Raw genomic sequence first — 25,193 nt, 5'->3', positions numbered from 1 at the left:
TGTTCCTCAAACAGGAGTTGCAAGTCCAGGAGAACCCCCAAGTTGTAGACTGGGACTTTCTCAGGCAGTGCCACCCCATCAAGAGTCAAAGATGACAAAATCCCAGATCCCAGAGGTCCATGTACCCACAGCCATTCTGTCTTAACAGGATTCAGTCAAAGCCTGTTGTCCCACATCCAGGCCCCCACAGTCTCCAGGCACTGCGAGACAACAGCCACAGAATGACTTATATGTAGTTTATTAACAGTTCTGTACTCAAACAATTCTTTTTTTTATTTCCTATATAGTTGAGTTATGTGTTTTTCATTATTTTTAATTTGATGTAGATAATATTTGCTTAGTTTATATATATTTTCCTCTGATTAGCAAATAAAATACAAAAAGTAAAGATTTTTGCAGATTCAGTTCTAAAACATTTCAGACAGGGCTCTGCTGGGATGCATAATTAATTTTGGTTAACTCAGAACTGTAGGAATGTAGTGGTAAGCAAGCAACTACATTTTTTAAAAATGGCAGGATAATTAATACAACTAAACCTGAAACCAAAGAAAATCAGATAACAGTTCAAGAAGTGGGGTTTGGGGTATAATTTAGGGTGCGTAATCTTTTACTTGCCTAATTAACATAAGGTGAAGGGTCAGATGGACATAATCATACTACTGATATGGGCAGCGATTTGCTCAGTGGTGAGATTCAGCCAGTTCGCATCGGTTCAGCAGATTTTTGTTGAGTTCAATGAACCAGCTGAAGACCTAGCCCTTTTTTGCAAGGCCCAGAATGGCCCACCGGAAGTACGTGGATGCCGCTTCCGGAAGTCTGTTCTGGGCCTTGGAGGCCCAGGCCCAGAACGGACTTCCAGAAGTGGCATCCACACAGAGAGCCAGTTGTTCACATATTTGAATCCCACCACTCAATTTGCTATTCTATTTCTTTTTGCTCTTTTTATAAGATGAACTGTTTTTTTTTCTAAATTACATAATGCATACTTTAGCAATCAATTTCCTTAGTTCAGGAGCATCTCACCCCAAGTGATAGAAAATATAACACTGAAGAAACACATCTATTTAGAACATTGCTAAATATACAGGTGAAACTCTAAAAATTAGAATATCGTACAAAAGTTCATTTATTTCAGTAATGCAACTTAAAAGGGGAAACTAATATATGAGATAGACTCATTACATGCAAAGCAAGATAGTTCAAGCCATGATTTGTCATAATTGTGATGATTATGGCGTACTGCTCATGAAAACCCCAAATCCACAATCTCAGAAAATTAGAATATTATGAAAAGGTGCAATATTTAGGCTCAAAGTGTCCCACTCTAATCAGCTAATTAAGCCATAACACCTGCAAAGGGTTCCTGAGCCTTTAAATGGTCTCTCAGTCTGATTCAGTAGGAATCACAATCATGGGGAAGACTGCTGACCTGACAGTTGTGCAGAAAACCATTGACACCCTCCATAAGGAGGGAAAGCCTCAAAAGGTAATTGCAAAAGAAGTTGGATGTTCCCAAAGTGCTGTATCAAAGCACATTAATAGAAAGTTATGTGGAAGGGAAAAGTGTGGAAGAAAAAGGTGCACAAGCAGCAGGGATGACCGCAGCCTGGAGAGGATTGTCAGGAAAAGGCCATTCAAAAGTGTTGGGGACTTTCACAAGGAGTGGACTAAGGCTGGAGTCAGTGCATCAAGAGCCACCACACACAGACGGATCCTGGACATGGGCTTCAAATGTCGTATTCCTCTTGTCAAGCCGCTCCTGAACAACAAACAACGTCAGAAGCATCTTACCTGGGTAAAGAAAAACAGACCTGGTCTGTTGCTCAGTGGTCCAAATTCCTCTTTTCTGATGAGAGCAACTTTTGCATCTCATTTGGAAACCAAGGACCCAGAGTCTGGAGGAAGAATGGAGAGGCACACACTGCAAGATGCTTGAAGTCCAGTGTGAAGTTTCCACAGTCTGTGTTGATTTGGGGAGCCATGTCATCTGCTGGTGTTGGTCCACTGTGCTTCATTAAGTCCAGGGTCAACACAGCTGTCTACCAGGAGATTTTGGAGCACTTCATGCTTCCTTCCGCAGACGAGCTTTATGGGGATGCTGACTTCATTTTCCAGCAGGACTTGGCACCTGCCCACACTGCCAAAAGCACCAAAACCTGGTTCAATGACCGTGGGATTACTGTGCTTGATTGGCCAGCAAACTCGCCTGACCTGAACCCCATAGGCTGATAGCTTCCATGCCACACCATATTGAGGCAGTAATTGCTGCAAAAGGGGTCCAAACCAAGTACTGAGTACATATGCATGCTTATACTTTTCAGAGGTCCGATATTGTTCTATGTACACTCCTTGTTTTATTGATTGCATGTAATATTCTAATTTTCTGAGATTGTGGATTTGGGGTTTTCATGAGCTGTACACCATAATCATCACAATTATGACAAATCAAGGCTTGAACTATCTTGCTTTGCATGTAATGAGTCTATCTCATATATTAGTTTCCCCTTTTAAGTTGCATTACTGAAATAAGTGAACTTTTGCACGATATTCTAATTTTTCGAGTTTCACCTGTACATGTATTTAATTTGCAAAGGTAAAATTGCAGAAATTGGAACTTACAGTTACAATCCTTTTTTTTATTAGAGATAGGTGATATTAGAAAAGAATGATGATTAGTGTCAAGTTACCATTACACTAGTACTTGGTTACTAACTTTGGGTAGTCATTTAGCAACTATCCAAAGATATGACAGTGCAGTCCCTCAGTCACATGATCACCATTACAGACAGTAAGCAGGTACACAGTAGGAAATACACAACTAAAGCAGTATTTTTAGTTTCAAACCAGGAAGCAAAATCTTGGTCAATTTGCTTAGGCACTGGTTTTGGGTCCCAGTTGAAGTCGCTAAACAAGGACTACCTGTTCTGACCAATTTTTAATTCCAAAATAAATATCTTCTTTAATAATCTGACTTTGTATCACTATACAGATGGAAGGTTTTTCAAACCTTTCTTTCTTTTCATCTATTTTCTTTCTTAAATTTAGTTCCTCCTCAGCCTTTCCATCACCAAAGAATTATTCAACTGGAAGATGCTTTCTCTCTGTAGATGAGTTTCAGCACAAAAGACAATAGAATCGGCTTCTATGTAAATTGCACTTTACTCTCTAGGCATAGGTCTTGCAGATATCGTAAATGAATCATATAATGGGGACATGAAAGAGAATTGAAGAGGACAAGTTCAATATGATACTAAGTTACTAACTTTCCATTTTATTTAAAGATTTTATTTATTGACCATCTTGTGTATTTAACTCTCTATCCTGTTATATATTCAATGACAGAGATACATCTGTATTGTTCCAGGCCTCCTAATTGTTACAACATATAGCTTTGCATTATGTTATCCTGATATTATCTCTGAGGATGAGTTTGAGCCAAAATAGTAAAACTTACAGATGCTAACTTTTTTCCCCCAGCTGATTGTTTAGATCCAGTTTGTTCAAATCATGGTGTATGTATCCATGGAGAGTGTCATTGTAATCCAGGTTGGGGTGGTAACAACTGTGAAATATTGAAGACAATGTGTCCGGACCAATGCTCTGGCCATGGCACATATCTGCAAGAAAGTGGCACTTGTAATTGTGATCCTAATTGGACTGGCCCTGATTGCTCTAATGGTAAGAATTTTGGGGAAATTATTTTGTGCTAATAATATTAAAAACTTCCAAGATTCTGCAGTGCTGATTTGATTAATTTATGAGTTACACTAAAGTCTACTATCAGTGTAAATATTGGCAAGACATAAAAAATAAAAAAAAATATTTTCCATAAACACAGTTTCTAAGACTACAGTTAATTTATTTACAGTTTGCATTAATTGTTGTTAATTTTAACTTGTAACATACAATCTGTAGTACCTCCATATCCATTTCAGATCCTCTGAAAATTGCTCTGAGTTCTGCAGCCAAAATAGTATTGTATCAATGACCAACCATTTAAAATGTTTAGCTATTATGGTACTTTGTATCTATGCTAAATCATCAATAGCATCAGTTGAATTGATGTTATAATGTACACTTAAATGTTTTCATATTAAACTATCTTAACATAAGCTGCTCTCCTTGTCAATTCCACCAACTAAAGTCAATGTGCGGGAACTGAACATGAAGAAAATTTGCTAGGTTCCCTTTCATATGATAAAATTGGCAGAAATGCAAATAAGAGCCTATGGAACCTAATTCTATATATTTCAAAGACAACTTGAGCTATGTTCAGGCTTTCAGAAAATATATGGGAAGAGAGGAAATATGAATACATATTTTGACTCAGTGTTTTGTTTCGGGATGTTCTGCAAGAAAACAGTAAGCACAGAAGGCATCATATGATCTTGATCCCACTTTCCATGTATGTGTTCATCAGTTCCACTCCACATGATCAGATCACCTTGGTTTTATTGAAGGATCTATTATATCCTTTCCCTTTTTCATAGCATCACAGATACATATCAGTTTTCCTTCCATTGATAGTGGCTTGTTAATTTATGCTCTTCAAAATTTTATACTCATGACATTCCACGTCAAAATTTTTCATATCCCATAGTCATTAGACGGGCCAGTAAGTATTGATCTCTGCCACCTTTGCATTCTTTAGAAAGATAAAAAGTAGTTTGAGTTACCAATCTTAGTCATATCCATTTCAATACTGTTAACAGCATTCCCTGTTAACAATAAGGGCTTAATACCTGCTTGTTATTTATTTATTTATTTATTTATTTATTTATTTATTTATTTATTTATTTATTTATTCGGTTTATATACCGCCCTATTCCCAAAGGACTCAGGGCAGTTTACAAGGCAAAATTTAAAAACAATCCAATATAAAATTAAAATAAATTAAGTCTAGCCGGAAAAATTAAATCACAATTTAAAAACATTAAACCCCTCAGTCCAGACCAGATAGCTCAAAGAGCCAGGTTTTTAGGTCCTGGCGAAATGAACGAAGGTCGGGGGCAGTCTGGAGTTCCACAGGCAGTTGATTCCATAGGGCAGGCGCACCCACAGAGAACGCCCTCCCCCTGTGAATCGCCCATCAGCAATCCTTGTCCGGGGGTACCCTGAGGAGGCCCTCCCTGTGGGAGCGCACAGGACGATGGGAAATTGACGCTGGCAGCAGGTGCTCCCTTAGATAATCCGGGCCCATGCCATTTAGGGCTTTATAGGTCATCACCAGCACCTTGAATCTCACCCGGAGGGCAACTGGAAGCCAATGCAGCTCATGGAGAAGAGGTGTTACATGGGAGTATCGGGAGACTCCCATCACAACTCACGCAGCTGCATTCTGCACCAGCTGAAGCCTCCGAGTGGACCTCAGGGGCAGCCTCATGTAGAGAGCATTGCAATAGTCTAGCCGGGAGGTCACGAGCGCATGGGTGACTGTGCGTAGGGCCTCTCGGTCCAGATAGGGCCATAACTGGCACACCAGGCGAACCTGGGTAAAAGCCCCCCTGGCCACGGCTCCTATATGATCTTCCAAACTGAGCCGTGAATCCAGGAGGACACCCAAGTTGCAGGCCCTATCAATGGGGGGTAACACCTCACCCCCCATAGTTAATGATGGAAAAGATTGGTTAGTCTGAGATGCCGGTATGCACAGCCACTCAGTCTTGGCAGGATTGAGACGAAGCCTGTTTCTCCCCATCCAAACCCGGACCACTTCCAGGCAACGGGACATCACATCGAGGGCATCACTGGGTTGGTTCGGGGTGGAAAGAAAAAGCTGGGTATCATCAGCATACTGATGATACCCCACCCCGAAACCACGAATGAGCTCACCCAGCAGCTTCATATAGATGTTGAACAAGAGGGGAGAGAGGACCGACCCCTGAGGAACTCCACAAACGAGAGGCCTCGGGGCGGACCTCTGCCCTCCCGTCAACACCGACTGCAAGCGGCCCAGGAGGTAGGAGGAGAACCACTGTAATAATAATGTATTATTATAATGTTATAATGTATTAACCCTAACCCCAAATTTAATCAAAGCTCAGTTTCATCTCAGGCATTCATAACTTGGAAGCCAGCATACATTTATTCATATTCCATCAACTAGGAAATTAAACTACTTTTGAAATTAATTAAAGGTTGCTAATAGCTTTTCAAAACATTAAGAATTATATTTGAAATTATTTGCATCCAATCAAATGAAGATATTTCAGTTTAGAATAATTGTTAATATCTCAAAGGAGAAAAGTATAAGCTATTTTGTTCCCTTTTCCTTAGTGGTTGTCCATTAATTAGCTCTCCAATTCCAGTTTTTCTAAATTAACCCTAATTAATAAGCTCATTACAAAGACTGGCACACCTTGCTTTAAAGCAGATCTGCTAAAAGCTGATAAACACCTTCTCTTTAATGAAAAATTGATTAGACTGAGGAGAAAAGGCACGTCTTTGGAAAACAAGGATATTCAGAAGTTAATCTATCCAAACATCTTATAACAAAAAAATTCCAATTCATAACATAAAACATGATAGGAGAAAAGCTTTGCAGGTCAATATTCATTCTGACACATATACTGTCAACATACTTAATTGTACATTTGATGTTCTATAGTACTTTGAAATAGATAAAGTAGTCTAGGTCAGACATGTCAAACTCGCGACATCACGTGACATCGTGCAACATATCGGAACGTTTTTGCCATTGCTGGCAATGGGGTGGGCGTGGCTTCAGCATGACACATCCGGCCCATGGGCCGGCAGTTTGACACCCCAGGTCTTGGTGAATGAATCTTTTTCAGACTTTTATGTTTTTTACACCTCAATATCTTATCACAAATAATTCCTTTTTAGGATTGGTGTTCTGGTTTATAAACAAGAAATTGTTCCAGGAGACTTCAACTGTGTCCTTCAGTTATGTTAGATCATATTTTTCATGGAAACAAAAGAAAGAAAAAAAACAGGCAGTTTTTTTTACATTTTACAAAATAATATAATTATGTGTGCCTTATTGTTAAAGCAGTTAGTTGGATTTTCATGGATTTTCACAGTGAAATTTAAGTTAATCACCCTTACATAGCCTTCTCTTCTGTCCACTCTTAAGACATAAAACTGTGCTCAAAAGCAAATTTTCAAATAATAAACATTTATCATAATATAATGGTCATTAACATACAACTAAGACTTCATTGTTTGAAATGGTTCTATTGATCAGTAATTGTAATAAGGCCTAAAGTAAATAGAACTTCAACATACAAAAATGCCAAGAAAAATCACAGCTTATAACTATAATCAAAAGAAAGGTTGCTATATGAATATAACTTTCATGCCAATCTCAGATAAAAACCCCTCATAAGAAAAAAATTCTTGCCACAATGATACAGTGCAGGACGTTAGTGTTTTTTAAATGAAAAAGAAGATACATTTCTGAAACATTATTTTTCTACTCTGTATATTGCCTATACAAAGTCTTCATTGTTAACAGTTTTGAGATGATAAATACTATACATTTCTAAAAAAAATACAACCAAAGCTGTTTTTAAAAAGGAGGGTCAGAAAGCCCCGTATATCTTAAGCAAAATGACTATGTGGAATTTACCACTGATAGTGTAACTTAACTCTCAAAAGTGGTTGAGTTAACTGAATTTAAGCAAAAGGTATATACGTGTATGATTCTAAAATCTGATGAATTCACATTGTATGGTATTTAGTCAAATATTAACTCAACATTGTAGTGTTTTAACATATCTTTGCATTATAATCCCTATTTTTCAGAACATGTGACACTGTTTACTGAAAATAATCTACCAAAGACTCCTAAATTTATAGTGCATAATTTCAAGCTATTCATAAGCAATATGTGATAAAAAAATGGTCACATATCAAGAGAAGTCTAAGCTAAGTGACGAAATCAGTAGAGAGATACCACTAAATCTGCTGAATAAATAACCAAGTAGCAGGAAAGATATAACTTCTGAATCACTTGAAATAAATTGCTTGATATAATTTTCAAAGAGTTCATATAGCTGGATTTTGGAGCTTAACTAATTACCGTCCTCTTTTTCCTTCTGCTTTCTGCCTTCTCTTTTCATCTACCACGTTCTTTATTTCTGTCTCAGAAATCTGCTCTGTTGACTGTGGTGCTCACGGTGTCTGCATGGGTGGAACGTGTCGATGTGAAGAAGGTTGGGCTGGAGCATCTTGCAATCAAAGAGCATGCCATCCTCGGTGTGCTGAACATGGAACTTGTAAAGATGGAAAGTGTGAATGTAACCAAGGCTGGAATGGCGAGCACTGCACAATTGGTATGTTAACCGAGAATTCTCAGTACTGGACATAAAAAGTATGAGTCTCTCTGAAATTGAATATTGTTTATTGAAGCTTGTTTCTGCAAAATACATCTTTGTAAAGAAATATGCTTTTAAAAAAGAAAAAAGACAGCAAGTATATAATGTAAACAGCCTTTGTAAATAGCTTGTCTCAGATACAGTGAGGGAAAAAAGTATTTGATCCCCGGCTGATTTTGTATGTTTGTCCACTCACAAAGAAATGATCAGCCTATAATTTTAATGGTAGGTTTATTTTAACAGTGAGAGACAGAATAACAACAAAAAATCCAGAAAAACACATTTCAAAAAAGTTATAAATTGATTTTTGTTCCCTCACTGTAGGAAGGGCAAGAATTTCATTTCACATTTTCTAAATTTTCTGTTTAGCTTCAGAAGATAATATGAGAAAATTTGTTTTTACTGCTTGCAGTCTTCAATTTCTAGCTGAATGAGTTAATTTTCACTGGCTTTTTCTAATTTTTAGCCAATAATAGAATAAAGGTAAAGGTAAAGGTTCCCCCGCACATGCGTGCTAGTCGTTTCCGACTCTAGGGGCCGGTGCTCATCTCCGTTTCAAAGCCGAAGAGCCAGCGCTTGTCCGAGGACGTCTCCGTGGTCATGTGGCCGGCATGACTAGACGCCAAAGGCGCACGGAACGCTGTTACCTTCCCACCGTAGCGGTCCCTATTTTTCTACTTGCATTTTTACGTGCTTTCGAACTGCTAGGTTGGCAGAAGCTGGGACGTGTAACAGGTGCTCACTCTGTTACGCGGCACTCGGGATTCGACCCGCCAAACTGCCGACCTTCTGATCGACAAGCTCAGCATCCTAACCCACTGAGCCACCGCGTCCCTATAATAATAGAATACCTAATATTAATGTTATAAAAAGAAAAGAAAAAGAAAAAAATACTATATGTAAGGAAATATAAAACTTGGCTGCAAAATAACCTAGCAATCTGACTTTTTTTTGTTATGTTTTGTTAGCTAACAAAGAATTATGTAGGATTTACACATAGCTTTCTATTTCAGTACTGAAAAATTGAAAATGTGCTGACTTTCAGCACTTTCGTTGTAGTTTTTTTTAGGAGTAGATATCCTGTGTTTTACATCCTGATATAAAAGAAAGTTGTCTTTGATTAGTAAGACAATATAAAAAGTATTCTTCCCAAGAATTCATTTAATATTCCTTTCTAAAAGCTAGTTTGTGTCTAAATAAAACTTTGATCCCTGATCTCAGTCATTAATTATCATATAAAACATCAGTGAAAAATACCACAGTGATTCTTCACTTTTTCTTCATATGTCTTTCTCTTATAAAACTATGTGGCATAGATGATAATTTATCAGTTACAAATTAGACTTTATTTCTGTTGGCCTCACTAATCTTAGCAGCACACTGCTGGTTTATAGTTGCTTAATGGATTTTCTGTTCTTGTACAATTTTTCCTAATGCATTTGACAGAACACACTATAAAAGTAGCCTTATGATTTTCATCTATTTAATTCACGTGCTTGTAATTATTGCATTGCTGCTTCTGCAACACAACAACAAATGTTTTGGATAACAAAACAGTTGTTATAATGTTGCAAATATCGCAGCAGCTTGGTTGGGCTTCTGTTATTGGCACAAATTGCCTAGTATGGCAATAGTATATGATTTTCAAGTACGACTTCATTTCTATAAGCCTATAATTCTCAACATTATATCAAAATCAGCTAGTTAATTGTGGATTATAAATTCTGCAAAATGCAGAGATATTCACACAAAATATATTATCATGTTTTGGATATATCAGAGATCCAATTTTACTTTTAAAAATAAGTGTTTTGTGATTTATCATCAGTGCACCTGTGCTGCTGTGTATATATTGGTAGCAACTACAAAATAAAGAATTGATATAACAGTAAAGACAGAATCAATTGGATACAAAATGTATATTCTACATTTTTTTTCTTGGATCATGGGCTGCATTTCCTATGCAAAGGACTCTTGGCAAGGGATGGGCTGCACCTCACAAAAACAGGGGAAAATGTACTCGGAAAAAGATTGGCCCAACTCATCAGGAGGGCTTTAAACTGAATCTGAGAGGGAGGGTGACCAATCTTTAGAATCTCTAGATCATAAATCCCAAGAAAACAAGTCAAACAGTGAGCTAGACAGAGACAAGAAAAAAGAAGAACCCAAACAGCAATCAGGAGATGCAGGAAACGTGCCCACGAACAGGCATAAAAGTCTTAAATGCTTATATACAAATTCTCAAAGCTTGGGCAACAAACGGGGCAAACTAGAAGCAATAGTACACGAGGGAGGGTATGACATTGTTGGCATAACAGAAACCTGGTGGGACGAAACCCATGAATGGAATGGACTGATGGATAGTTACAAACTGTTCAAAAGAAACAGGTCTACAAAAAGAGGAGGCGGAGTTGCACTATATGTAAGAGAACACTACATATCTACAGAAATGCATGATCCAAGATAAAATCTCTACAGAATGTATATGGGTCAATATAAAGGAGAAAAAAAGTGACATTACCATAGGTGTATATTACAGGCCATCCAACCAATCAGAAGAAATAGATGAACTCTTTGCCAACCAGTTAACAAATGTATGCAGGAAGCACACCACAGTAGTAATGTGAGACTTCAACTATCCAGATATCAATTGGGAGACAAACTCTGCAGCGAGCAGGAGATCAAACAGATTCCTAACCAACCTAGCTGACAACTTTGTCATTCAAAAGGTGGAGAAGGGAACTAGACGTAAAGCCATACTGGACTTAATTCTAACTAATAGAGAAAAAGTGATAGAGGGAGTTGAAGTTGCCGGAACTTTGGGTGAAAGTGACCATGTCATACTGGAATTTAATATAATGCAAACACTAGCAACAGAAAACAATCCAACCAGTGTCTTGAACTTCAAAAGAGCTGACTTTAACAAACCCAGAGAGAACCTAGGAAAGATCCCATGGATGAAAATCCTAAAGGGGAAAACAACCCAAGAAGCATGGGAAACTCTGAAAAATGTGATCATAAAAGCCCAGACCAGCACAATACCATTGTAAAAGAAAAACAAGAAATTCAAGAAGAAACCAGCATGGCTGCACAAAGATCTCTCTGACAAACTGAAAGATAAAAAGGACAAATACAAAAAATGGAAAGAGGGGCACATAACTTAAGGCCGATTATCAGCAGACAGCCAGAACATGCAAATATGAAGTCAGGAAAGCAAAGGCTCAGAAGGAACAAAGACTTGCAACAGAAATCATGGATAATAAAAAAAAGTTTCTTCCAATATATTAACAAAAAAGCCAAGGAAACTGTAGGTCCACTAATGAGAAAAGATGGCAAGGAAATAATAGGCAATAGAGACAAAGCAGAGCTGCTTAACTCATTCTTTGCATCAGTCTTCACATAAAAAGAAACTATAGCCCAACATACCAAAAAAAAACCACTGCAAAAGACAAATTAGAAACAAACATTAAAATAAGCCAGAAAATGGTAAGAGAACACCTATCCAACCTTGATGAATATAAATCACCGGGGCCTGACAGATGACATCCTAGAGTTCTGAAGAAGCTGGCAGATATTATCTCAGAACCATTGCACCACATCTTTCAAAAATCCTGGAGCACCGGGGAAGTATCTGAGGATTGGAAAAGGGCTGATGTGGTTTCCATCTTCAAGAAAGAAAAAAGACCCTGGAAACTACAGACCAATCAGTTTAACATCAATACCTGGGAAGATCCTAGAAAAGGTAATCAAAAAACAGATCTGCGAACAACTAGAAACAAAGTTATAACTAGTAGCCAGCATGGGTTTGTTAAAACAGATCATGCCAAACCAATCTTATTTCATTCTTCGACAAAGTGACTAAACTAATAGACCAGTGAAATATTGTGGACGTAGTATACTTAGACTTCAGTAAGGCATTTGATAAAATAGACCACAACCTATTCCTTGGTAAACTAGAAAAAGATGGAATAGACAACATCACCACCAGATGGATCTGTAGCTGGCTGATAAACTGTACTCACCGAGTAGTCCTCAATGGCATTACATACACATGGAGAGAAATAAGCAGTGGGGTAACACAAGGTTCTGTCTTAGGCCCAGTAGTCTTCAATATCTTCATCAGTGACTTAGATGAAGGAATTGAAGGGGAACTCATCAAATTTGCAGATGACACCAAAGTGGCAGGAGTAGCCAACACTCCAGAAGACAAACTCAGGATCCAAAAAGATCTTAACAAACTTGAACAATGGGCCCTATACAACAAAGTGAGTTTCAATGTGGAGAAAAACAAAGTTTTACATTTAGGCAGGAAAAATCAAAGGTACAAGTACAGATTGGGCAAGATCTGGCTTAAAAACAGTAATTATGAAAGGGACCTTGGAGTCCTAGTGGACGATCACAACCATGAGCCAGCAGTGTGCAGCAGCAGCCAAAAAAGCTAATACAATCCTTGTATAAATAGAAGCATAGAATCAAGATCACGTGAGGTATTAGTACTGCTTTATAAAACCTTAGTAAGACCACACCTGGCATACTGCAGCCAATTTTGGTCACCATATCAAAAAAGATGTTGAGAGTTTACAAAAAATTTAGAGAAGAGCAACTAAGATGATCAAAGGCCTGTAGACTAAAACATATGAAGAACGGCTGCAGGACTTGGGTTTGGCTAGTCTAAAGAAAAGAAGAAATAGGTGAGTCATGACAGCAGTATTCCAGAATTTGAGGGGTTGCCACAATGAAGAGGGGGTTATTTACCAAAGCACGAGAGGGCAGGACAAAAAACAATGGTTGGAAACTGATCAAAGAGAGGAGCAACCTGGAATTAAGGAGAAACTTATATTATATTATATTTATATTTATTAAATTTTTATACCGCCCTTCTCCCGAAGGACACAGGGCGGTGTACAGGGCAATAAATATCAAAATACAAAGTACAAAAGTTAAAAAAACATTAAATAATTATGCCCGATATAATACAATATAACTTCTTGACAGTGAGGACAATTAACCAGTAGAATAGCTTGCCCCCAGAAATCGTGGGCACTCCATCACTGGAGATTTTTAAGGAGGCTAGACCAGGAGTCCCCAACCCCTGGTCCATGGAAAAATCTTTCTCCATAGAACCGGTCCCTGGTGCTCAAAAGGTTAGAGGCTTCTGGGCTAGACAGTCACTTGTCTGAGATGGAATAGGTTCTCCTGCTTGAGCAGGGGGCTGGACTAGAATACCTCCAAGGTCCCTTCCAGCTCTATTCTATTCCAAAAGCAATCATTTGTATAAGTATCCCATACACATAGAGAAAGATAAAACTGTGCAGAATAAAAGACAAAAAATAGTATCTGACTGTTAATATTTTTCAGTAAATCTGCAATCATGGTTCAGTAGGAATATTGTATGAAGTAACCTGGGAATTATTGTATTGTATTTTATTTCTGATAAAGAGATAAATCTGATATTTTATAGCCTAAATAAAAACATATATATTTGTGCAATTTACAATTAGAGGCACTTCAAAAATCAAATAGCAGAATGCACCAAATATAATACATGCATCAGTAGGACTTGGGTGCACTGATTATATGGTACTAAGTCATGGTGGCTGGCAAAGTATAAGACTGTAATCCTGCCCAGACTTTAAATGCATCAGTTTATTTTAATACTGTTTAACAGTTAACTCTCAGCTGTTAACATTTCATTTTCAATTTTTTAAACCAAATGGCTACCAAACATTCCAGGAAGGTTAGCACAGAATAGAGGCATGCTGACTGGCATGCCTGCATTTTTTTTTTCTGAACAAAGCATGTCTTTGTGATCAGTAATGATCTTGCTTCCCAATGCAATAAAGAACTGGAATGAAAACAAATAGCTGCTCTTTTGTAGTTTAAAGAAATTAGGATTTCCCTATGGCCAGATTACCATTTGAATTGCCTGCATATACATGAAAATCAGTGTAGCTCAATAAACAACTTGATGTTTAAAGCACTATTAGTGGAGAACACCTCAAAGGACTACCTTTCCCTAAATTGGAGACATGGGATTTGGGGGGCTTGGTAATATGTGGCATTCTGCATACAAACAGAGCATCTAATTGAAAATGAGGCAAAGAGGAAATTAAACATTAAACATTAAAAAGAAATAGAAGTTCTCACTTTGTATAGCAATTTGCAGTCTAGTAGCACTATATGTATTGTTGCATTGTGCATGGTTAAAGCTTTCACACAAATTAATATGATCATGGAACAACCATGCTTCTTTTCCAGCATTGGGAACATGCTTACCCATTGTTCAATGAAACATATCCACGGTGCTATTTGTTTTTCCAAAAGGATAGCTGTCTGTGTGGGAGATGAAGCAGGGTGAACCAAAGTGAAGAAAAGAGAAACAGAATGGCACCATATTCTTATGTGCTAAGTTTGGTGCATCAATTGAGAAGGAAGCAGATCATTAGGCACTGGTGATGATGACAGTGCAAGGCCATTATTACTGTTGCAACTGTATTCATGAATCCTGTTGTGGTGTGTCCTTTCAAGCTTATTTTCAAATACCTGTTATGCAGAACTCTAGCCTGACCCACATATAAGATATAATTGAACAAATGGAGCATATTTGTTACTGATTGTTTCAGAGGATAAAAATCAACATGCAGACATCTTAAAGAATTGTATTTAGCTAGGTATCAAGAGATACATATAATAAACAATAAGAGGTCTTGGCAAAAGAAGAGGACTTTCTTGTCATGAAGCACAATTCCTTTGATTGTGATATTTACATGCTCAATGAATTTCCTTCTTTTGAGGATGCTACATTTTTGAGATTCTAAAAGGCCTAAATGGAGGATCTCCATATTTCTTCTGCTCATTGTCCAGGAAAAGAGGTTTATTTCTGTATTTTGCCTACAAACTACATATATGGAAATGATTAGCTACAGTTTTGATCAGGGCAAACTATATCCATTTTTATAGGTCAGTTTCAGAGGTCATTCAAGTTTAAGAGTACATTAAAGAATCTACAATTGTGTAATACATAGTCTTCTTTATTTCTATTTCTATTATGGTTGTATTTTTCAATTCTGTTTAAGATTAAATTATTTAAATTTGGCTATATCAGATATACATCAGAAGCATTAAAAGTATTCATGAGGCAATTTTTGTATTAAAATAAATTGTTTAGCAGGAAAAAATATAACAATCTTGCTAGTGTTTTTTTATTTATTAATCTGTATCTTCAACTGTGAAATACTGTAGTTCCATTAAAATGTTTAAAACAAGCAAGATAAAAGATTGTGGCTTAAATATAAACAAATTTAAGCATGAGGAATATCAGTGTTTTAGTGGTATTTTCCATTTAAAACATAGGCCCATACCCACACTATGTATAACTTTAATTCCAGACCACCAGTTTCTTGTCCATCTAGAACTGATTATCAGACATTGAAACTGAACTAACAAATTTTTCTGATGCTTGCTAGGGTATAAAGCTTCAAGGGTGTCCCACTTTAATAAAAGTTTGAAACTGTGTATGAAAACAGAAGACTATCCATTGATAGAATAAGCCTGCAACATACAGGTAGTCCTTGACTTACAACTACAATTAAACCCAAAATTTCTGTTACTGAGTGAGACATTTGTTAAATGAATTTCACCCTATTTTACTATCATTCTTGCCACAGTTGTTAAGTGGATCACTGTGGTTGTTAACTTAGTAACACAATTGTGAAGTGAATCAGACTTCCCTATTGACTGCTTGTCAGAAGATCACAAAAGGTGGTCACATGACCCTGGAACTGTTCAACTGTCATAAATATATGCCAGTTGTCAAGCGTCCAAATTTTGATCACATGACCATGGGGATGCTGCAACAGTCGTAAGTGTGAAAATAGTAATGTCACTTTTTTTCAGTGCCATTGTAACTTCGAATGGTCACTAAATGAACTGTTGTTAAGTCGAGGACTGCCTGTAGTCACTTGTCCTACGTTATGGTTTAACTGTTAATTGCAGAAATTTTGTTCTGATTTATTTATGGCATTTGTCAGGTAAAGATTGAGCATTTGTATTATTTTAAGTGGCTAAAAGTGTGTGTGCATATGAAATTAATTTTTATACAAATTATAATTGTCTTAAATTATTATTCCAATAAGAAGGCTAAGCTGAGTGGATTGATTTGGTTTTCCTGAAGCCTATTTCTTAACATTTTTTCAACTAGAAAACACAATGAAGCTAATTAGTCTGAGTAATATAAATTGCCTGGAAAAATAGGAAGAAGCTGAAAGAGATAGCTAACAGGTTTTTTGGAAAAACTGCAATAAGTAGCAATGTATAGCACTAAATGTTATAAACAAAAATTAAGATTTTGAGGAGAACTGTTGCCCAAGAACTGATTTGTTAGACAGTCTGTTGTTCTTTGACTCTTACCTTAACCTTGCCAGATGAACTGTTAGAACTTTTAGAACATTTGTTCTTTTTCCATTTTTCCTTATGCATTCATTTATAAAGAGAAAATGAGCCCAAATTTGCAAATGTGATAGTTGTCTTCTGCCATGATGGATTAAAAAGGCACAAAAATAGATTTGCTATCCTCTTATCTATTAATAAGGAAGAGTTAAGGAATAAAAGAAACATTTCTATTTATATGAGTTCTTGATATAACTACTTTTTGAAATTCAAAGAATAATAGTGTAGTTACCAGTTACAAGCTGACAATATAAAACTACACAAATAGTAAGAAAAGAGTTCTTGAAGTTGAAAATTGCAAATATACTGTGAGTATGTTACTACAAGGAAATTGATATATACAAAAAGACAGAATGTTCAAAAATACAGCTGGTTTTGCATTCTACAAGGTATGCAAGAAAAAATGCAATCTATTACAATTGTAGGTTCAAATTCAGAATTATTCTTACTGCTGCAGAATTACAAAATGATGAGTAGGCATTCTCTAAGAAAAAATAAAGAACTGTCAGCATGGAACTTGGACTAGTTCATAAAAGGACAGTATTTTTTATAAGAAAAGAAGATCTGGGCAAATAGAAACATCATCTGTGAAATTTGAAAATACTAGGTATTGCATAAGAAATAGAAGATATATGAACTGAATTCAAAGTATAATGACAGTAATTACAATTAAGGGAAACAGATTGTCTCTTTGCCAATTTACACTGACGTTATGAGAGATAGTTTAACTGAATTGAACATAAAATATGTGTGCAATCATATTATGGTATGCAGTCATCTAATTAATGACTTAACATGCACACAAATTATAGTAGGAGGTCATATTCATAGAAGCTACTCTATTTGAATTACATTCTTCATTTATACTCCTGCTCCATGTTATTTTGAAAAAAAGGTCATTTCCTTTATCATTATGTTCATACGGCAACTTTTGATATTGAATGGTGTTGTGATAAGGCAACTATCTTTTTATATAATATTAAAATAATTAACATACACAGAGATGCAACTATGTTAACAATATAATTTAATATAAAAATTAAGAGGAAACGTAGAAAAATGGCCTGGGAAAATGTATTATACTGTAAATAAACAGTAAAATATATGACCAAATTGCTTTAACTCCTCTTTCTGTCTTTTTCCTTCCTCTACGATCACCAGCATAAGACTAATTTAGCATTTAAGGAAACTCTTGCTGCATATTAAATGTAGGTTTATTTTTCCAATATTAGACAATAATTCTGTTAGCCATTCTCTAAATGTGAATATCAACAATTCTTTATATTTGATAAATTCCATATATTATTGATCACCAAGAACAATATATGTATCTTTAATGAACAGTTATCAATTATAAAATCATATTAACAATCCTAAATATTTCACCCCAAAATATAATATGACAATATAACTCTAACCCTTTAATATTTCCACTTCTGAATTGCAGAGTAATTGCAACCAACTTTTATTGAACTTTTTCAATTTGTTTTTCAACCTGACTTGTGCAGCTTACAGTGCATTCAGAAAGTATTCAGACCCCCGTCACTTTTGTCACTTTTGTTATGTTGCAGCCTATAGTTATTGAAATTCATTTTTTTCTCATTAATCTACACTCAATACCCCATAGTGACAAAGTGAAAACACAATTTTAGAAATGTCTGCAAATTTATTTAAAAGAAAAAAACTGAAATCTCACATTGGCATAAATATGCAGACTGTTTGCAACAATACTTGAAATTTAGCTCAGGTACCTTTCATTTCTCTTGATCATTGCTGATATGTTCCTACACCTTGATTGGAGTCCACCTGTGGTAAATTGATTGGACATGATTTGGAAAGGCACACACCTCTCTATAGAAGGCCTCACAGCTGACAATGCATACAGGTAATCCTCAAGTTACGAATGTAATGGAACCTGCCAATTAGATTTGTAACCCGAGGATTCATAGGAGTAAATCACATAACTTGAACGTGATCACTCCCACGCATTCGCCCACGCATTTGCTAATAGAATGCACAGGTCTTTAAGTGCACGAGGTATCTCAAGGTGGGGAAGGCAATGGGGGGCCCTATTGCTTCTGACCACCCAAGGCCTCCCACAACCCACTGAGATATCTCATGCTTCCCCCTCTCCCTCATCCTGCCCGACTGGGTCACTTACCTAATGTAGATCTTGATAAGGAAGCTGTCTCTGCCATGGTTTTGTCTCGAGCAAACGCCTGCATGGATGAGAGATTGCATCCCTATAGGCTTCATTCATCTTTGCAAAAAGTCTTTGCTGCCGAGAAAGTCAGCAAAGGGCTTGAGGAAAGGCCTTTGCCACCGTAAATGTGCACGCCTCTCCCAGGCTCCATTCTCGGCAGCAAAGGCTTTTTTGCAAAGATGGCAAAAAGCTTTGCAAATGGAGGGAAGGCTTCAGTGCTTCAGGCACTTGTCCAGGCCTCCATTTGCAGAGGACAGAGGCCTAAAGTACCATGAGATCACGCTAGATCAGTAGCGCGAGATCTCCTGCTACTGATCTTGTGTGATCTTGTGGTACTTTAGGCCTCCATTCTCTGTGAACGCACCAAAAGCTTATTTTTCAGTACATATGTCAATTGTCAGTCATCCAGGTCAGGGTTGTCCCAAAGGTGCTTTTTTAAGAGGCAACTGGAGTTTCTTTGTTTTTGTTTTTTTCTCAAAGACATTTTACTTCTTGCCCAAGACGTTTCTTCAGTTCTGACTAAATGGTGGGGAATAGAAGAATGTATATTCCTTGCAGTCATCTGGTTGTTAGCACTCTTTCTGAGAGTTGGGGAGTTGGAGCACTCAGAAGGATTTTCAACCAACACAATCTATGTGCACACTTTAAGCCCAAGAATCCACTGAGGCAGAAGTTGTCCACATCAATGATAAAACACCCAGACACAAACTAAGCAATGTGATATAATGCAGTACAGTGCAGTAAGACATGTGTAGATCTGTACATTGGAGAAATAAAACAACCACTTCACAAGCAAATGACAACATTCAGGACAATATTCAGCAGTCCATCTGCATTTGAAAGACAAAGTCCCCTCTTTTGAAGACAGCAAAGTTCACATTCTGGTTTGAAAAATGGGTCAAAGAGGCCATCTACATTAAAACTGAACAGCTGTCTCTTAACAGAGGTGGAAGCATGCAATACCATCTATCGCCTGCTTACAACACAGTCCTTTCAGCAGTTCCAAGAAGGTTCCACCCATTTGCACTATTCAGTGACTCTGAGGGCACAAATAAACCTCCAAGTCACCTTAATGACTCTCAGAAAGAGAGCTAATGACCAGATGACTGCAAAAAAAATAAATCCTTCCATTCCTCACAATTCAGTCAGAACTGAAGAAACTTGGATGAGAAGCGAAATGCTTTCAAGGAAAAACAAAGAAAGTCCAGTTGACCTTGAAAAAGCACCTTTGGTTCAGTGCCATATGATACATTTCTAATGTATCTGTCATTGTGCTAATCCTTAATTCTTATAGAGCAACACTGATTTTTATAGAATGTTCATTAAACTATTGCCTGGTAATCTAATTTAGCATTCCTTAAGTATTGTTAGTATAGTGTCAGTTATTGTTGAAATCTATGCAAAAATCAAGTTTTTTAAAGCTAACATTAAACATGAAATATTATGTTTGTTAGAAATATCCTATAATGGGTATGATTACACCAATAGCAATAAGAATGCATTATCCCTCACTGAAAAGAATATCACTATTATAATCTGTATAAGATAATCTGTAATAAAACAGTACACTAAGTACCAATTAAGAATCATCAACTCACCCTAATTTAAACAAGACATGATGAGAATAAATGGATTTAATATAGACTTCTTTGCAAGTTATAACTTCAATAACAATTGAAGCTAGGATATGTAAATCTAATAATCCAAGGATACTGATTTACATCTTCAATCAATGATTAATGAACACTATTCAATTTTAAAACACCTTTGCTGAGATCTCTTAATAAAACTTACTAGTGAATGAAAATTTTGTGTTAGTATAGCAACATATTGTAAGCAAAATTACAAAAAAGGTTTTATTTTCTTTCTGTTGCTATATTTATTCATTATAAATGGGTAGTGATTAAATATCAGTAAATTTCCACATTTCCCCCACTATTTAAATTAGAATTTTTGATTGGTGTCAAGTCAATGTGCATTTTCATCTATATTTTCAGCATATCTTACCCAAGGTTGGAGATACAGAAAATATGTGTTTATAATTTTATCAGATATTTCAATTTTAGAGAAATTAACCTGATTTTTATAGTAAAGTTTTGCATGGTTTATGATGGAGTGCTATAAAGTTGAGAAGTATATATATAATACATTGTCCTTTTTCTGTCTTTTACTTCTTAGCACAATTCCAGCAGTTTTTCCATTACAAAATTCCAAAAGGGATGTTATTCTCAAAAAGCAAACATTCTGCAATTTCTTTGCTTAATGGCATTTCGTTCAAAGTTTCCTTTTCCATGAGACTAAAAATACTTCTTTTCAATGGTCCTTCGATGGGCAACTTATCTAAGTGGTTATTATTTGATATGGTGTTGTATTATTAATCAGTTTCTGTAATTGAACTTTTCACATTCCAAAGAAGTAATGAGTCAGTAGGCAGTTCAACATTCTTCTACTATTCCATCATCTTCCTTTTAGCCTTTTCATGTTCCTGTTTAAATATGGCACTTCATCCTCATGGCAGTCTTAAGACATCCATTCTTTTTCCTTTCTCCTTTCATTGGCCTCATTAGTTTCATACCTTTGGTCATAAACTCTACTCTTTCACTTTCACTGTTCTGCATTTGGCTGCCATTGAAGTAAATAGCAGTGTTCCCCTAATGCAGTAAAGACAACAATGTATAGAATCTGTTAATATATAAACTTTTTATTATTTTATTAATTTTCAAAAACATATAAATTCAGATCTTAGGTTTGCATTTTAAAAACACAATAGGAAGTGATCTTGAGAAATAGTATGATTTATTTGTCCATTGTTGACAGAGATCATCTTTTTCAGTCTTCTTTGCTTAAGATACTCAGGAATTTTTTACTAGGTGTTCATGCTGTAGCCAAATACTATGTTTTATGTTAATTTAATCTTTTGTTTGTTTATTTATTCAGATTTGTTATAGCTGCCGAACTCCGATGAACTGTAGGTAGTTGTTGTTAACTGCGAAGTAGTGTCCGACCCATTGCGATCCCATGGACAGTGTTCCTCCAGGCCTTCCTCTCCTCTACCATCTTCTGGAGTCCATTTAAGCTCACGCCTACTGCTTCAGTGACTCCATCCAACCACCTCATTCTCTGTTGTCCCCTTCTTATCTTGCCCTCAATCTTTCCTAGCATTAGGCTCTTCTCCAGTGAGTCCTTCCTTCTCATTAGGTGACCAAAGTATTTGAGTTTCAATTTCAGGATCTGGCCTTCTAAAGAGCAGTTAGGGTTGATCTCCTCTAGGACTGACTGGTTTGATCACCTTGCAGTCCAAGGGACTCGCAGGAGTCTTCTCCAGCACCATAGTTCAAAGGCCTCAATTCTTTGGCGCTCAGCCTTTCTTATGGTCCAACTTTGACTGCCATACATTGCAACTGGGAAGACCATAGCCTTGACTATATGCACTTTTGTTGACAGGGTGATGTATTTGCTTTTTAGTGTGCTGTCTAGATTTGCCATGGCTTTCCTCCACAGGAGCAAGCGTATTTTAATTTCTTGGCTACTGTCCCCATCTGCAGTGATCTTGGAGCCCAGGAAAATAAAATCTGTCACTACCTCCATTTCTTCCCCATCTATTTGCCAGGAATTGAGAGAGCCAGATGCCATGATCTTGGTTTTATTAATGTTAAGTTTCAACACAACTTTTGCACTCTCCTTCTTCACCCACAACAAGAGGCTCTTTAGTTCTTCTTCAATTTCTGCCATTAGAGTGGTATCATCTGCATATCTTAGGTTGTTGATATTTCTCCCGGCAATCTTAATTCTAACTTCTAGCCCTGCCTTTCTCATGATGTGCTCTGCATATAAGTTAAATAGGCAGGGTGACAGTATACAGCCTTGCCGGACTCCTTTCCCAATTTAGAACCAATCAGTGGTTCTGTGTCCAGTTCCCACTGTTGCTTCTTGACCCACATATAAGTATCTCAAGAGACAAATAAGATGGTCTCTTACTCCCATCTCTTTAAGAACTTGCCACAGTTTATTGTGATCCACACAATCAAAGGCTTTAGCATAGTGAATGAAGCAGAAGTAGATGTTCTTCTGGAACTCCCTAGCTTTCTCCATGATCCAGCGTATGTTGGCAATTTGATCTCCAGTTCCTCTGCCTCTTTGAAATCCTGCCTGTACTTCTGGTAGTTCTCGATCCACATATGCTGGAGTCTAGCTTGTAGGATTTTAAGCATAACTTTACTAGCATGAGAAATGAGTGCAATGGTGCGATAGTTTGAACATTCTTTGGCACTGCCTTTCTTTGGAATTGGAATGTAAACTGATCTTTTCCAATCCTGTGGCCACTGTTGTGTTTTCCAAATTTGCTGGCAAATTGAGTGTAGCACTTTTACTGCATCGTCTTTTAAGATTTTGAATAGCTCAGCTGGAATACTGTCAGAACTCTCTCATAGCAGAGAGTTCTGACAAAACATGATCCACTGGAGAAGAAAATGGCAACCCACTCCAGTATCTTTGCCATGAAAACCCCATGGACAGTACCAAAAGGAAAAAAAATATATGATGCTGGAAGATGAGCCCCTCAGGTTGGAAGGTGTCCAATATGCTACATACATACATACATACATACATACATACATACATACATACATACAAAATAAAAACCACACAGCTAGCCCAGACTAAAACAATATAAAAGCAATTCAAAACAAGCAAAGCAAAGCAAAACAGCCATGCCCATTCCACCCAAAAGGCAATAATATATTAATCCCAGGCTTGGGACCAATGTCTGGTTTTAAGAATTTTTGGAACCCTAGGACAGGGGTCTCCAACCACGGCATGCCAGAAACAGGGCCCCGCAAACAAGCAAAGCCCCATCCGCGGTCTGCACAAAAAGCTGTCTCCACAGATCCGGTCCCTGGTGCTCAAAAGGTTGGGGACCTCTGCCCTAGGAGAAAAGAGACCTTCTTATCTCTGGAAAGATGCCCTTCCAGAGGGTAGGGGTCATATCTGAAAAGCAGTGCTTCCTCAGTCTCACAAAATAAAAACATTTAATAGAGGGCAACTGGAATGCATCCACCCTCAGAATATAACTGGGTAGGCAGAAGCAATTTGAGATTATCAGATATCCAGACTCTTCTATACAGGTAATTAACAAATAGTATCCTTTGGCAGTTGCCTAGGAAACTTTAATAAGCTTGATTCCTAATAATCATTATATTTCTGGATGATAATATCCATTATTTAGGTTATTTAATAAATCCAAAAGATAAAAAACAATACAATATCATGCATAGTTATATAAAATACATCCAATATATAATAATAATTGAAAAATAAGGCCCATATATGTAAGTTGCAACATACAATTATTTAACCATTGCCAATCCTGTGAAATAATAGACTAGTCTTTACGTGAAATGGTAACTGGCCATTGTAAAACATCTTGAATTTTTGAAAATATGCTGCATGCCAAAATTATATTGCTTTTATCTGAAACCTTGACTCAATTTCAAATTTTAAACAATTAGCTTCATCTGTACTATTCCCAGTAAGAATAATGTGTTGTTGTTTTTGCATAATTAGCTGCATATTTCACAGAAATTGACAATTCGCAAAATGGAGGGAGTAAAAAAGTGCTTTCTCCCAAGAATCCATATTCAAAATAGGACTTTTTGAGTTATTTATGAATTACCTGAATAAAGGGGTAAGCAGTAAAATTCCCCTGTTCATGAATCACACAAAATTATCCAAGGCAGCAATAAAAATGTTAATTGGAAAAGCTGCAGAATTGTTTTCTGAACTGAAAATGGCAGCTATTATTCAGAGTAAGTAATGTGATCACCTGGGGAGATTATAAAGAAAAACCTTGATTTCTCATATACAACAATGGAATATAAACAATTATTTACTGACCAGAAAAAGGATTTATCGAGGCAGTTGTTGTAGATAGGTCAAAGCTGTGAAAACAATGAATTCTGTATTAAGGGTCATTGTAAAAACACAGGATTTAAAATCAAATTGGAATGCCTTTAAACAGCTCTATAATGCAGCTACACACCTGGAGTACTAGGTATAGTTTTCATCAGCATGCTACTTTATAGAGTTCAAGTAGATGTAGAGAAGGAAGATCTGAATGTTTTGGATGGAACAGTTTTCTTTCAAAAAAAGATGATGATTTATAGAATTATTTAATTTAGAAAAATACGACTAAAGAAAACTATGAT

At 36.7% G+C, this 25,193-nt stretch overlaps 2 protein-coding genes across 4 annotated transcripts in view; one reads left to right on the top strand and one right to left on the bottom strand.

Annotated features, from left to right (window-relative positions):
* DCTD (dCMP deaminase) overlaps nt 1-25,193 on the bottom strand; it is a 264,163-nt gene that overhangs the window by 1,990 nt on the left and 236,980 nt on the right. The gene's annotated exons all lie outside the window — the stretch shown is intronic.
* The window catches only part of TENM3 (teneurin transmembrane protein 3), a 255,087-nt gene that overhangs the window by 139,687 nt on the left and 90,207 nt on the right, over nt 1-25,193 (top strand). For all 3 annotated transcript variants that reach the window (XM_081333123.1, XM_081333122.1, XM_081333121.1), the window contains exons 9-10: nt 3,478-3,678; nt 8,112-8,297. In XM_081333123.1, the coding sequence (XP_081189249.1) occupies nt 3,478-3,678; nt 8,112-8,297 (387 nt within the window). The remainder of the gene's footprint in view (nt 1-3,477; nt 3,679-8,111; nt 8,298-25,193) is intronic.

The sequence above is a fragment of the Vipera berus genome, assembly GCF_964194415.1.
Source record: "Vipera berus genome assembly, chromosome: 7".
Classification (NCBI taxonomy): Eukaryota; Metazoa; Chordata; class Lepidosauria; order Squamata; family Viperidae; genus Vipera; species Vipera berus.
The sequence above is the reverse complement of the archived record's forward strand: the minus strand, read 5'-3'. Positions and strand labels throughout refer to the sequence as shown.